Source organism: Ipomoea triloba, chromosome 1 (genome assembly GCF_003576645.1).
Source record: "Ipomoea triloba cultivar NCNSP0323 chromosome 1, ASM357664v1".
Lineage (NCBI taxonomy): Eukaryota > Viridiplantae > Streptophyta > Magnoliopsida > Solanales > Convolvulaceae > Ipomoea > Ipomoea triloba.
In genome coordinates this window covers 29,822,354-29,836,509 of record NC_044916.1, presented here as the reverse complement: position 1 = coordinate 29,836,509, position 14,156 = coordinate 29,822,354, and the positions used below count along the sequence as shown (strand labels likewise).

Below are 14,156 nucleotides of genomic sequence, written 5' to 3'. Positions count from 1 at the left end.
CTATTCATTCTGTAGGGCTCACAGCTTCATCCCCCATCCTTGTACCTAAGATTCCTATGAAGTTAGGCTTGACAGGGCCGACTTTTGGATACAAATCCACAAGATACCCCAGCACCTTACAAACACTAGAATGGCAGAAATAATTGGCTCAAGACTGGAAAAGTTCATTAAAGCCTATGTATGTCTCCAACTTTTATGGATCGTGGAATGCTTTTTATTCTAACTCAAAGTGAGCTAGAAAGGAGTTAAAGAAAATAAATTGCCTTCAGAAATTTCTTCTTCTTCTTACGAGTAAAAAAAAATTGAAAGATATTTTTCATAAAAAAAGAGTTATTTTTTCTTTGACTAAAATGAGTATTTTTTATTGACTTTTTATAACCAAAGAATCAAAAGCCTCATATGTCTCTACATATTCATTGGTGACTGAAGAGACTAAGAGAATGCTAAATGGTCCACCCCAGTCTTAAATTAAAGCATGCATTCCTCACAACAACATGTCTGTCTTGGATGGCAATCTTCTGAAGAAATTAACAGGTGCAGAGGGAAGCTTGGGGCGAAAAATCGGATGTCTCAACACAAACAATCCAGTCAGGATGGCCACCACTTGAAAGGGTGTGAAATACAGGACAATCCCAGCAACTGAATACAAAATCAAAAACAGCGCCGTAGCTCTTGGGTCTCTCCAGCTCATCAACGCTACCACCCTTTCTCCTTGAGTTGCTAGATCGCCAGCTACCATTAGAAGCCTTCCTGCTATGCTTCTCAGACGGTCATACCTCATCCTCACTATATCAGCAGGCCGTGAAGTTGGAAAGGTATCAAATTCCTCGTCGAGCTCATCAGGATGAACATCATCAGCACAAGATAGGCGAATGTCAACGAAAGGAGGATACCTTAGCCTCCATCTGTAGAGGTAGGCAATACGCGAAGGGATAAACAGGAAAATAACAGCCAGGATACTTCGCGGATATACTACCAGAATCAAGAACAGGATATGTATCAGAACAGTTGTAATTGGGTTTTTCCAGTGGCATATTCCATCAAACCATCTCAATATCGATATCAGCTCACCCAAAACACTCATAATCCTAAAAAAGTTAGCCTTGCTTTTCCTAATACTCCACATACTGGACCCAACATCCAGCATATACTCCACCACCTCTTTCCTCACGGGTGGCTCAGCTCGACTCAAGCTCATTGATACAACCTGAGTGGCCTGGTGCCTCAAGCTGTCAATCTGATTAACAGTTATGGGTTGAAGATGATGCATTTTGGGCAACAAGGGTTGTGAGTACATACGCATCATATTAAGCAAGGACGAGCAAGTAAACCTAACAGTCAAATGAATGTCACCCATCTTCTTCACTCCACTGGCAAGCAAAACCAGAAGTGGGTAAGAATGTGAATAAACACGATCTGTCTCCAGAGTGGAAAGGCGAATCCTGATCTTTCCAATTTTTGAGTCCTTTGCCAAAGCAGATCTATATCCATATCCAACCTGTGGAGTCTGCAGATTACAGTTATCAAACACACCAATAGTGATAACTGTGTTAGGATCAAACACCTCCCAAGTATATTGTTCATTCCACTCGGGAGCAAAGCTATCTGTTACTGTCCTTGTTCTTACCCACTTCTCGCCATATTTAGCAACACAATAAGCATCTGTAGTTGCAGATGTCCTGCGTTTCTTCATAGGTAAAAGGTTCCGGGCACTAAGAATACCCAATTCCAGAACGCCAATATTAGATTTCCATAACTGCTTCGCGGATGGTCTAAGATCACTGCTATAATCTGTTGGTTCATCAAGAACATGATAACCTCCTTCCAGGCATATTCCCACGAGAATCCTGCCGGAAATTTGAATTTCCTTCATTTCCCTCTCATCGGGTACATGGTTCTCAAGATTATACCACCTGGGCTTCACCGCTGGCCTATAATCCAACCTTTTGTCCACGTACTGTAAAGGAATAGCACACCTTCCCAGAACCTCATCCTTGTCTTCCACACTCAAAATGAGAGCCTCCTCAAATGGCTCTGCAACTACAAACATTAGATCCTCATTCCACATTGGATTCATAGATTTATTTGCAGAAACTCTGGTCCTCAAAACCTGATATCCCACAATTGCCTTAACAGAAACTTCTAGGGACCTGCTCGTATCATTTGGCAACAAGTCCAGAGCCTCAATCACTTTCACTCTCAAGTACCAAAGCCTGGGCGAGAAGTACACCTTGGACCTTGTATTTACAAAGTCATCAGCAACATTAACAGCTCGAGGGTGTGAATTTGACGCCTCAGGGAATGTGTCATTGGCTTGATCACCCATCCAAACAGCCAACATCAACTCCCCTTCAACCCTATCCCCCATCCTGCCCTTCAATCTATACCATCGCGGTGCAAGTGAAACATCCCGAGGGATACTGAATGGGATCTCACTCAAATCAAATGAAACCCGGCCAACAAAATCATCCTCAAAAAAATCCTTATCTTTCACAGTCACATCTAGCACAGAACAACTCTGAATGTGATCCTTGGAGAACAAAAATACCTGATTCCACACTGGATTGCTATTCTTTTCAAAGTGTTGGGTTATAGCGTTACAGCTCGCCAGCCTAATTTCAACATAAGGATCAATAGCTCCAGTAATATCCTTAGCAGGTAAATCTGTAGCTTTCACAACATAGACATGGAGGTACTGCATCTGCTCAACAGTGTCAGCAGTTGTGGCCTTGCCCCCACCAACATTGGGTTTGGTCTCTTCAAGTAAAAAACCTTCTTCTGAAGGCCCCTGCATTTCCAGGTTTTCTGTTCTCTACCCAAACAAGGGCCGAGTATTAAACACACAACAAACAAAAAACGCTAACAACATGTTTAGTTTACAGAATAGCCTAATACCATGGAGCCTGGAATAGCTATTCCCCTTGCAAGGGGAATAACTCATTCCAGGAACATTGTTCTTGGAATAAAAAGCATTAACAAACAAAGGAGTAGGCCTATTCTCGGGAACATCATTTCATTCCAGGTCTATTCTATGAATCAAACCTGCTGTAAATACAAATATACAATACAGAACTCAAACAACAAACTACATATATAATCAACAAAGAACCAAGTCAATATACAAAATCAAAGAGAATAATCGGCCGCAATCTAAAAAGAAAGAAATTATGCATCTTTCATTCTGATAAAGCAAAAACATCTTGATTTTTTAAAAAAGAATCTTTTAAGTAGCAAAAAAATAAAACAAAATCAGAACACATGCATTTTCTTTAAAAACAATCAAGAATTCAGTGCTTAAGGGCCCATATATATCTTTATCCTAATCATGTGGGTAGCGACTAACAACTATCTGTAGCAGTAGATATATATGTAGAGTGAACATTTCTGTTAGCACAACTATTCACAGATTGAGAGCAAGCAGAAACAAGTGTACCTGAGCTTGAAGGGAAGCTGAGGAGGAGATATATATGAGGGGATATATATTTACTCCGTAGTATTTAGATGATCATGCTTGTGCTACAGTGATTGAAGGTAGATACGGTAGAAAAAGAAAAGGGAATCTTCAGATCGAACTGGAGAATTGAGAGATGAACGTGGGAGCTGGGAGCTGGGCAATGGCACACCGTTGACCTGCGCATAAAACACTACACCATTGGCCGGAGTTTTATGTTAAAGAAACTGGAAATGTCAACCTATTCTCGTCATTCTTTAAGAAACTAAAAACTGAAAGATCAACCCCACGTTTAGATTAGTTACACTTTATAATATTATTAGGTGTATTTTATATTGGAGCTCCCAAAGATTCAGACAACGATTGGGTCTAAGGTCGAGAGTATAGTCTTAGAACGGTTGGAAGGTAGTAGGAAAGTTCATGTTCAAATGGTGATCCAGCACAAAGGTTGTGATATGGGATGGTAAGGTCCAAGACAACTACTATAACCATTAAGATTTACTATGGAATTGCCGGCATTGGCCGCTCACTTAATCACATGAGTGAAATTTGAAAAAAAACAATTAAGGATTGAATCTAAGTGTGGGAGCAACCTTTTAAAGTGAGGGGTTCTTTGTGGACAATAAGCAAATGTCTAGTCTTTATATTCAACTATTTTACCATGAGTTGCATGCATCTGTGAGGCCGAGGCATGTCGGGTCGGGACTAGGGCCCTTGGATTTGAGGTTCAACCTTAAATAATTGTTGAGAAGAAAGATTTACTATGAGATCCAGTCTATTAAAAACCATCAAATACTATATAATATGATTAAAAATGTTTTTTAATACAAAGAGACGAGTTGAGTGAGTTTAGCCGTGATTGTTTTAGAGAGTAAAATAAGTAAGAAATTAGATTTTTAACATGAAAATTTGAAGTTTTTTATGGTGCTTTTGGAGCTAAAATGAATCAAAGGGATACTACTACGTAGTATTTTTTAGTTGGTAAGCTTGTTTGTAAGGTTATCGATATTGGGAGAGACAAGGAGTATTGGGTATTTGGGTTGTCCAAACTCCAAAGAGCAAAGGCACTAATGAATTGAGTAATAATAGTATACAAGATTTTTACAATCCTTAAAATGTTATTGAGGGTTGGGTCTATCTAACATCTTTGTCTTGTCATCTATTTATGATTGTAGATAATGTTAATTTTACGGTTTTGGATACTTGAATGACGGGCTAACATAACCATAAAACAAAGAGAAAAATAATAAGAAGAAAATTGACAAGAGTAATTATAAGAGAATTGTTTTCAGAACCCCTTTCAATATGCTCCTGAGGATATTTATACAAGATAAACATACCTTAGGAAGGAAAGAAAAAATTAACAAATTTGAACTTAGGAAAGCCTTCTAAACAGTTATACTACTTGCCTAATGTCAAAAAAGAAACCACTGCCAAATTTAAGAAAATCTCTGTAAGATCTTTGTTTGGTCGCCTCTAAGTGTCGCACCTAGTCAGGCACCACAACTTGATCGCCAATGCCAAGCAGGGAACTAGGGTGTCGTGCTCTGCCCGTCTTTCGAGCAATGTGATCAAGCTACGAGCTCCTAGTACCCAGACAAACTCTTGACTCGGTACCCTGATTGAAGGTATCCATCCTATACTAATCACTCCGTCTCAAATGTGAGACGCAAGCTAGTCATCAAATCATTGTGCATTAGGTGCATGCAGCCAGGAGGATGGGTGTCATACTCCACCCTTTCCTCATTACCATTAGCTGCTAAACAAGCAAAAAAAATCCGCAACCATGTTTTGTTCGTGGTTGACATGCAAGAGCTTTCTACTAGAATCCTTATCAATAAACCTTCTGCATTGCTCCATGACTCTGCACTCTTGTCTTCCTCTCCAACTTCTGTCACTGATGGCTTTGACCCGCCTTGTTGCCATCCTAAATACTAAACTTATACTCGCATCATCTGTGGTTTCAAAACTTTTTTTTTTTGGTTTTTAAAAAGAGATCGCTAATAATGTCATTATTACATGTTATCAATTTTAATAAGAACACCCAAAAAAATGTAAAATATGACTAAAACTACAATTGATCACAGATGCATATAACTCATTCAAGCTATTAGCCCTTAGAATAACATTAAGGTTCCCAAAAACGACATAACATCCTACAAATAAAAACAGACATGGATTGGATTCACATCAGTTGTCCAACTTCTAACAACTTAAAAATCACATCCCACAGAAGAATTAAAATGTAAAGATGCATGCAACTCAGATCATAGCATGCAGTCTGTCCTAGCTGGTAACCTTCTGAAGAAGTTAAGGGGCACGGAGGGAAGCCTGTAGCGGAACCTCGGGTGTCTCAAGGTGTAGAATCCAATCAAAAGCGCGACGACTTGGAGGGGCGTGACATACAGGACAACGGCAGCGACCAGGCAGAAGATCACGAACAGCGCTGTAGCTCTCGGGTCTCTCCAGCTCAGCAGAGAGCGCAGCCTTTCCCCTTGAGTAGCTAAATCCCCAACCACGGTTTGAACCCTTCCTGCAATGCTTCTCAGGCGGTCATATCGCATCCTCACAACATCGGGAGGGCGGGAGGTCGGGAAGGTATCGAACTCCTCGTCGAGCTCGTCAGGATGGGCGTTGTCAGCACACGAGAGCCTCGTGTCCATGTGGGGAGGATGCCTCGGCCTCCATCGATAGTTCCACACTCCAATCAAGAACAGATACAGGAAAACAGTAGGAAGGATGAGCTCGGGATACAAGACGAGAATCAAGAACAAGATGTGAATCAAAACAGTTGTAATCGGATTTTTCCAGTTGCATATTTGATCGAACCATCTCCCAACAGCTAGCAGCCCGCTTAAAACGCCCATAATCCTGAAAAAATTAGCTTTGCTCCTCCTCATACTCCACATGTGGGAACCAACATCCAGCATATACTCCACAACCTCTTTCCTCAACGGTGGCTCAGCCCGACTCAACCTCATTGATACAATCTGAGTGGCCTGGTGCCTCAAGCTGTCGAGCTGAATAACAGTTAAGGGATGGATATAATGCATTTTGGGCAAAAGGGGCTGTGAGTACATATGCATCATATTAAGCAAGGAAGAGCAAGAAAACCTAACAGCCAATTGAATTTCGCCCATCTTCTTTACCCCAGTGGGATGCAAAACCAGAAGGGGGTAAGAATGTGTGTAAACACGATCCGTCTCCAGAGTAGAGAGGCGAATCCTGACCTTTCCAATTCTCGAGTCCCTCGACCCAGCAGATTTGTCTCCTCCCTGCAGATGACAGTTATCAAACACGCCAATAGTTATAACAGTACAAGGATCAAATACCTCCCAAGTGTATTGTTCATTCCATTTTGGAGCAAAACTGTCAATTATTGTCCTCGTTCGGACCCACTTCTGTCCATATTTGGCCACACAGTAAGCATCTGTTGTCGCCCGTCCATCTTTTGTCTTCATAGGTGAAAGCCCACCAGCACTAATAATGCCCACTTCAAGAACACCGATATTAGATTTCCATAGCTGCTTTGCGGTTGGCCTAAGATCACTGCTATGATGTGTTGATTCATCCAGAACATGATAACCGCCTTCCAGGCATACTCTCATGTGAAGCCTGCTGGAAAATTTTATTTCCCTCTTTTCCCCCTCGACGATTACATGTTTCTCGAGATTATACCACCTGGAGTTCAGTGGCCTGTGATCCAACCTTCTGTCCACAAACTGTAAAGGAATAGCACACCTCCCCAGAACCTCGTCCTTGTTCGGTGCAACCCTATCTTCCACACTCAAAATGAGAGGCTCCTCGAATGGGTCTGCAACTACAAACATTAGATCCTCGTTCCACATTGGATTGATAGATTTGTTCATGGAAACTCGGGTCCTCAGAGCCTGATTCCCCAGGATTGCCTTAACGAAAACTTCTGGAAACCTGCTCTTATCGTTAGGCAGCAAGTCCTGAGCCTCAATTACATTAACTCTCAAGTACCAAAGTTTGGGCGAAAGGTATACCTTAGACCTTATATTTGCAAGGCCATCAGCCCCGCTAACAGCTGCTGCATCCGAATGCCATGCCTCGGGGAATGCCTCATCAGCCTGAGTACCCATCCAAACAGCCAACATCAGCTCGCCCCCTCCTCTAGCCTTATCCCCCTTCCTGTCCTCCAACCTATACCACTGCGGTGCCAGAGGACTATCGGGCGGAACCCTCTTTGGAACCTCATTCAGATCAAACAAAACCCGACCAACAAAATCATCCTTAACGAAATCCTTATCCTTCACAGACACCTCAAGCACAGATGCCTGAATCCTGTCCTTGGAGAAAGCAAACACCTGATTCCATTCAGGGTTGCTCCTCTTCTCAAAGTGGCGCGTAGTTCCCTTGTAGTTTCCCAGCCTAATCTCCACATAAGGATCAAGACTTCCTGTAACATCCTTCCCTGGCAAATCCTTGGCTTTCACAACCCGGACATAGAGGTATTGCATCTGCTCAACAAGGTCATAGGTACTAGCAAGCTTATCACCTGAGACCTTCCCTCCACCCAGGTGGGGTTTGGTCTCCTTAAGAGTAAAATCTTCATGTTGTGGCCTCTGCATCTTCAAGTTATTATCTCTATTGCACTGATAAAACAAACAAACAAAAAATTAAGTCAAATGTTCAGTAATTAAACAACATTAGACCCAAGATCTTAGTCAGACAATTTTATAAGGTTTGGAAAAAAAAAAAAAAAAAAGAGGATAGGTTTATACAGTGATAACAAGAAAACTCCGAAAGCCTATCAAAACATTAGATCTGAATGCTCCAAACCTGTAACATCAAGAAGGCAAGAACCCACTAAAAAAATACAGAATCCACACAGAACAATGAACCAAAAAACCAAAAACAACAAAGAACAAAGTTGTAAGTTGTAACCCCATACTTAACAACACACTTCAATGGGTCTCTAGCAACAGAATGACAAAGAACATTGCTGTAGTAAATGGAGCTTATACTTCACTAAGAAAAATGGAGCTCGTCAGAAACCCAGAGAGCTTTTTAAAAAAAAAAGTGAAAATACCACCCTAAAAAATGTTGCTTTAGACGTAGGTAGACATAATAAGAATGTCTTGTCCAGAATTTTTTTTTTTAAAAAAAAAAAATCAACAAGAAAGAGAGAGAGCGAGTATCAAATGCAGAATAAAAAAAAGTGGCAAAATCAAGAATGTCTGCTCTATATCAACGTTTTAATTTTTTCAGAAACAGGTATATAGATGGAAACAGATAGAGAAGCGGAAAGGGGGAGAATGAAAAAGAATATACCTCAAGTGTTCATGGGAGCTGAAGAGGAGATAGTGGGTGGTGAAACTCTGAATATCACTCCACCAACAGAGACTAGAGAGTAAAAAAGCAAAGGGGTGGGTGTGGGTCTTTGATGCTTTTTGGAATCTGGCGAGAGAGTGAGAGAGAGAGAATAGAAAAGGGTACGGTTTTGTAGAGAGAGAAAAAGAACACACAACTCTCTCTCTCTCTCTCTGGCAGTGCGTGTCTTCTTGTGTCTCTTTCCCGGTGGTCGGTGAGGGCGCCTCTGGAGTCTGGATGCCGCTGCTCATGCCTAATGTCAATTTTCCGTCTCTTTTCTCTTTTTCTTTATTGCTGCCGTAATACCCTTTTACCGTTATTTATTAATCTCCTCTGCTTGACCAGGTGGACCCCTCTCCCGCTTTCTGGTCCCACACTCGCCTATATTACCTATATATTACACCTCACATTTCTATAATACTCCGTAATACATTAATACCCCGATTTTATTTCTAAATAATAAAACCCTTCAAATTATTCTTTCAAAAAAAAAAAACCGTTCAAATTATTAATCCACTCAATCACAGTTAAATTATTCAAATAATTAACATCATAATCACAAAATTAAAATCAATTCCTTATGACTTATTACCATACTCAAAAGATTTAAGAGGTTTTTTTTTTAAATAAATTATTGTTTATTTTTACAAGACAATATGAGAAGATATTTTGTTTACATATTCAATTATGGAAAGAGTATAATATCATATTTTGAGTACATTGAAGTACAAATCTAGTAAGTGGGAGACAGCACATCTCTGTATATTCATAATTCCATTACATGGAAAGCATCATGTGATGGCCTAATCAGGTTTATGTTAGATTACATTATATTACATTCTACACGAGATTATGATGTTGTTTAGAATTACAGAATTTGTGAGAGGATTTTATATACATAAAAATTTGTTATTCAATTTTTATTATTTAACGTTATTTTGCATAATTAATTTATGATAAAATATAGTGAATAAATATAACAATTGTTATATACCACATTATTGGTTAGTCATCTCTTATTATTGTATTATTTAATTTATTTCAATTTGTTTATTTAGTACAACTTTCAATATCAAAACTTACTCACTAAAATTGAATTAAATATTATGAAAATAATTAAATTGTAAAAGATTTGAAGGGCTTATTACCACTCTTATTATACGATACAATTTAAGGAGATAATAAGTTGTGTCTAAATAAATTATTGTTGTGACTAATATTTATATTTCATCAGAATTTGAATTAATAAAGCAATTTATGCGAGTTGGTTGAATAGTTGATGTGGTACTTATAAAATTTCAAATTTAATTTCTTACAAGTTGTCTATTATTAACATTCTTAGGTTGAGCATACGGTTGAAATTTTTTCCTGAAATCAAAACAACTGCCCAAAAAATTGATGACTGGCACATGAAAGTTGAATCAAGAATTCAAGGCAATATAGTTCATTTAGGGATTTAAGCCTATATCTAGACAATATAGTTCATTTAGGGAATTAAGCATATATCTAGACAATATAGTTCATTTAGGGAATTAAGCCTATATCTATAATAATCACTCTACCTCCCTCTATAGTAACTAATAAGTGACAAATTTTCATGTGAGACAGTCTCACAAGTCAAACTTAATAATACTATTTTTTGCAAAAATATGTTATGTTATTACTCCCCTGTTGAGGCTCGTATCCATAACTTCTCATATGGGATAGTCACTTCGTGCCACTATATCACAATATTATTGAATTAGCTTATCATAAATAAATTAGTAGTTTTCTATAAAGTTTGGATTAGTGTTTTTGAAATTTTTGCTTTGATTTTTTTGTTCATATTGGTGCTTTGGTTGTCATTATATTATGATCAATTGTCTTGATTTTTTGTTTATGTATTTTTAAAACTTTTATCCCCATTATAAGATTATGCATAACGAAACGTCAATATTAATAATCATTCCAATTCCATTTTATTACCAAACAATTAAAATATTTTCATCAAAATTTATTATCATTACCAAATATTTGATTCCATTATGATTCCGATTCTCATGCGATCCAAACACACCCTCAGTGAACCTATTACCTAATGATAAGTTGATAACCTATAATGGTGCATTTACATTTTCATTTTACTTTTTCATGTTTGAATGTTGAATTGAAATTTTTTGAAGCTAATGAAACCAATTGCATAATTTCGTATATTTTCTAAAGATATTTACACCTAAGACTTCATCTTAATTTTTAACTTTTTATCAACTTACAAAAGAAAAAAAAATGAACTGTATAGTTTTTGAATATCCTAATAATCAATTCTATTTTTTTCTTAGTACAAGTATCAAATTGAACTATTCAGATTTTTTTCTTTCTTTCTATAATATAATCTAATTATATAACGAGGGAGACGGAGATGGAGATGGAGATGAAGTGAAAATATTTATAATTTTGGTGGTGAAGCTCAACTTTAACCATGATTTGTTAATCTGTGAGTTACGCTTACGCAATCAAGGATCTGAGAATTCATCTTTCAGGATTAATCTGTGAGTTACGGTTACGCAATTAAGGATCTGAGAACTCATCTTTCCTGAATCCTGAAAGGCGAAAACTGATCACACTCGCCATTTCCGGCCGTCCAGGAAGCCATGACCGACGCCGCCGAGCCGCAACCGTCGACGCCGTCCGCCTCTTCTTCACCAATTTACATCCGCCCAAGACGTGAGCCCTTCGAGCACGGCCTTCTCCCCATTCCGAAGCTCATCTTCACCGACGGCACCCAAACACTGGGCCCCATCAAGGACAAGCTCTTGTCCCTCGCTTCCCCCTCTGACCGTCGCGTCCAATCGCAACACATTTCCGATGTCCTCCAGATCTCGCCTCAGCACGCCCACCTCCTCCTCGACACTGTCGCTGCCGTCCTGCAGTCCGATGAGGACCCCATCGTCACCGCCACGCCCTCTGAGATTGAATCCGTAGGCGTCAACGTCTTCGATTTGGTGGTGTTTTTGTACATCCAGAGTTACAAGAGGTTGTTTCCCAGGGGGTATAAGGACTCCGCCGCTGTAGCCGATGTTTGGCCTTCCACTTCGGCTTTCGATGGCTTCTTATCTGCCCTATCGCCGATGCAAGTAAGCATCTTCGTACATGCTGCTTTTGTTAATTCATCACTCTTCATTTTATTGGAAAATGGAAATCATGTTTTGCATGGACGACGCAAAAGTATTTCTTCTTCTAGAAATATAATCATATGATATGCCTTGCTATTTTTATAACCATGAAACGTTGCTCCCGTTTATCATGTGGATGTGGATTCATATTCTAAAAACATGTATGCTTAATGCTTGCATTCGTTAGATATGCATTTCGACTAACTATAGTTAGAAATGGGAAATGGTGTAATTTTGAATATTTTACCTGGTTTAAGAGGCCCATGGCCTAGGCCTAATCTATTTGCATAAAATTGTAAGTGAATTAATGACTTGCCTTGTTTTCTTTTTGGTACATCGGAGAGAATGATCTACCTTGTTGGCATCACTAGTAGATATATTCTTGTGCTTTAAAATTTTAAACTCTTATTGTTTGAAGCCACATCTGCATTAATTATCTTAAAATTTGTTTAACGTGTGTGTGTTTAGTTTCAAGCCTTACTTGGCTATCTGATTTGCCACAATAGTTGAATGTGTCTGCTTCTTTTGATACATGGTTTGAACTTGCATTTCTAGTTCATATTGCACTTTTGGTTGTACATTTTGCGTTTCAATCACATAGGTACTTAACATAATAAACTGATTTTAACTGATTGCAGCTAGTGCGCAGCAATAGTCGTAGGTTCATGCCATCACAGTCTGATGAAGAGGCTCATCAATTATCCTACTTACAGAAACACTTGGGCAACATTCTCTCTTTGTTGGCAGACCCAATTGAAGGAGAGGCAGAAGAATCATTGGTTTGTGAAATGTGTACTTTATGTTTTAATTCCGCTTCTGGCTTATGATCTATTATGCATACTTCAGAATTAAGTGGATCTCTCTGCAGTCCTGCAAACCACTGGTACTTTGAAACAGCGATACCTCGAGGACAGAAAAGGATAAAATTAGAGAGATGTTGAGACCTGCATCAAGATATTGCCATGTGCTGCTAATGTACTTATATGAAACCCAAGTTTCCATTTCTTAACCATCCATCCCACACAACCACTGTTGTTGAGGGAAGGAACTTGTTCAGATCTGTTTGTTATAGTCTCTGCTATAAACTCGTTCAATCGAAATTCGTTCTACATTATATCTGGGTTGTTGATTGAAGCTTAATTCTTGAAAAAAGTAAAATTTCATTTGTTTCCATCATAACTAGCTGTTATATTTATATATTTTTTATTTGTGCCCTCTCAAGTTAATCATATTCTGAAATGCTAACTTAACAATTATCCAGGTGTTATCAATGGAGAAATTTGAGCATCTTGGGTACCTTCTCTATTTTGGGGAAAAAGGATCTGAGAAAATTCCACTGAGCCAGATTGCTCCATTTTTTGCAAATTCAGATCCCAACATGCCCGCTGCTCCAGTTCCAGCTGCCCTTGTTCATGACTGGCTTCTTCAAAATATTGCTTCTGCTTTGGAACGGATAACTGACAAAGCATCTGTCAAGGAAAATGGACCAACCAATGCCTCAGATCAGGATATTTCAATGGCTGATGTGTGTATGAGTCCAGCAAAGGCATCTCTAGGTTCTCGAGGTCCAAGCTATATCGAGGGGATCTCTAAATCATCATATGTAAGACATGCAAATGATCTGAATGGCTCATCTGTAAAAGTAAGTTCTGAATTATTTGAAATTACTCTTAAATTAGACTATGACTAATGGATTGTTTTCCGTAAAAAAGATTAATTTTTCATAATATTTTCATTTTATGGTGTTTGGCTGAAAGTTAGAAAACAGTCTTTTTCTATAGGCTTTAAAGTAAAAAAAATTGTGTATACTTTTTTTTTTTTTTCTGTTTGGTTTATTTTTTAAAACATAAACTATTAATTATTTTAATGATCATAATAATTACGGAGTATTATTTATATCAAAATAAAATTATAAATTAAAATTTATAATAGTTATAAAGATTGACAATAATTATAACAAAAAGATATGTAAATAAATAAATTTTTACTTGTAAGTTATTATAATAAAAATAAATACATTAATTGATAAATATAATAATTCTGAATTAAAGAAATTGGAAAAAAATTACTTTTTTTTTGGGATGTGGGCTAGTGGGCCAGGTCAGGCCAAGATTTTTATTGTTTGGTCTGGCCTAGCCCAATCTATATATTAATTGGTCATTGATAAATGTAATAAGTCTAAACTAAAGAAAATGAAAAAAAAAAAAAAAAAAAAA

General features: G+C 38.1%; 3 protein-coding genes across 5 annotated transcripts in view; 1 reads left to right on the top strand and 2 right to left on the bottom strand.

The window, feature by feature from the left end:
- Positions 1–340: 340 nt before the first annotated feature.
- Positions 341–3,525, bottom strand: LOC116019724 (FT-interacting protein 3-like). Of its 2 annotated transcripts, none has more exons than XM_031260034.1 (2): positions 3,434–3,525; positions 341–2,812 (listed from the first exon to the last, which is right to left on the bottom strand). In XM_031260034.1, the coding sequence occupies exon 2, from the start codon at positions 2,792–2,794 to the stop codon at positions 485–487; it is 2,310 nt and encodes a 769-aa protein (XP_031115894.1). In that variant the 5' UTR covers positions 2,795–2,812; positions 3,434–3,525; the 3' UTR covers positions 341–484. The 2 variants fall into 2 exon arrangements, with proteins under 2 accessions (XP_031115894.1, XP_031115902.1); XM_031260042.1 differs by having other exon boundaries at positions 341–2,805.
- Positions 3,526–5,539: 2,014 nt separating this feature from the next.
- On the bottom strand, positions 5,540–9,013 carry LOC116033174 (FT-interacting protein 3-like). Of its 2 annotated transcripts, none has more exons than XM_031275934.1 (2): positions 8,750–9,013; positions 5,540–8,070 (listed from the first exon to the last, which is right to left on the bottom strand). In XM_031275934.1, the coding sequence occupies exon 2, from the start codon at positions 8,044–8,046 to the stop codon at positions 5,719–5,721; it is 2,328 nt and encodes a 775-aa protein (XP_031131794.1). In that variant the 5' UTR covers positions 8,047–8,070; positions 8,750–9,013; the 3' UTR covers positions 5,540–5,718. The 2 variants fall into 2 exon arrangements, with proteins under 2 accessions (XP_031131794.1, XP_031131800.1); XM_031275940.1 differs by lacking the exon at positions 8,750–9,013 and adding an exon at positions 8,200–8,597.
- Positions 9,014–11,178: 2,165 nt separating this feature from the next.
- Positions 11,179–14,156, top strand: part of LOC116032521 (TBCC domain-containing protein 1-like) — a 7,116-nt gene continuing 4,138 nt past the window's right edge. Inside the window, exons 1-3 of the mRNA XM_031275120.1 lie at positions 11,179–11,901; positions 12,579–12,719; positions 13,202–13,582. Coding sequence (XP_031130980.1) covers positions 11,419–11,901; positions 12,579–12,719; positions 13,202–13,582 — 1,005 coding nt within the window. The 5' untranslated portion in view covers positions 11,179–11,418. The remainder of the gene's footprint in view (positions 11,902–12,578; positions 12,720–13,201; positions 13,583–14,156) is intronic.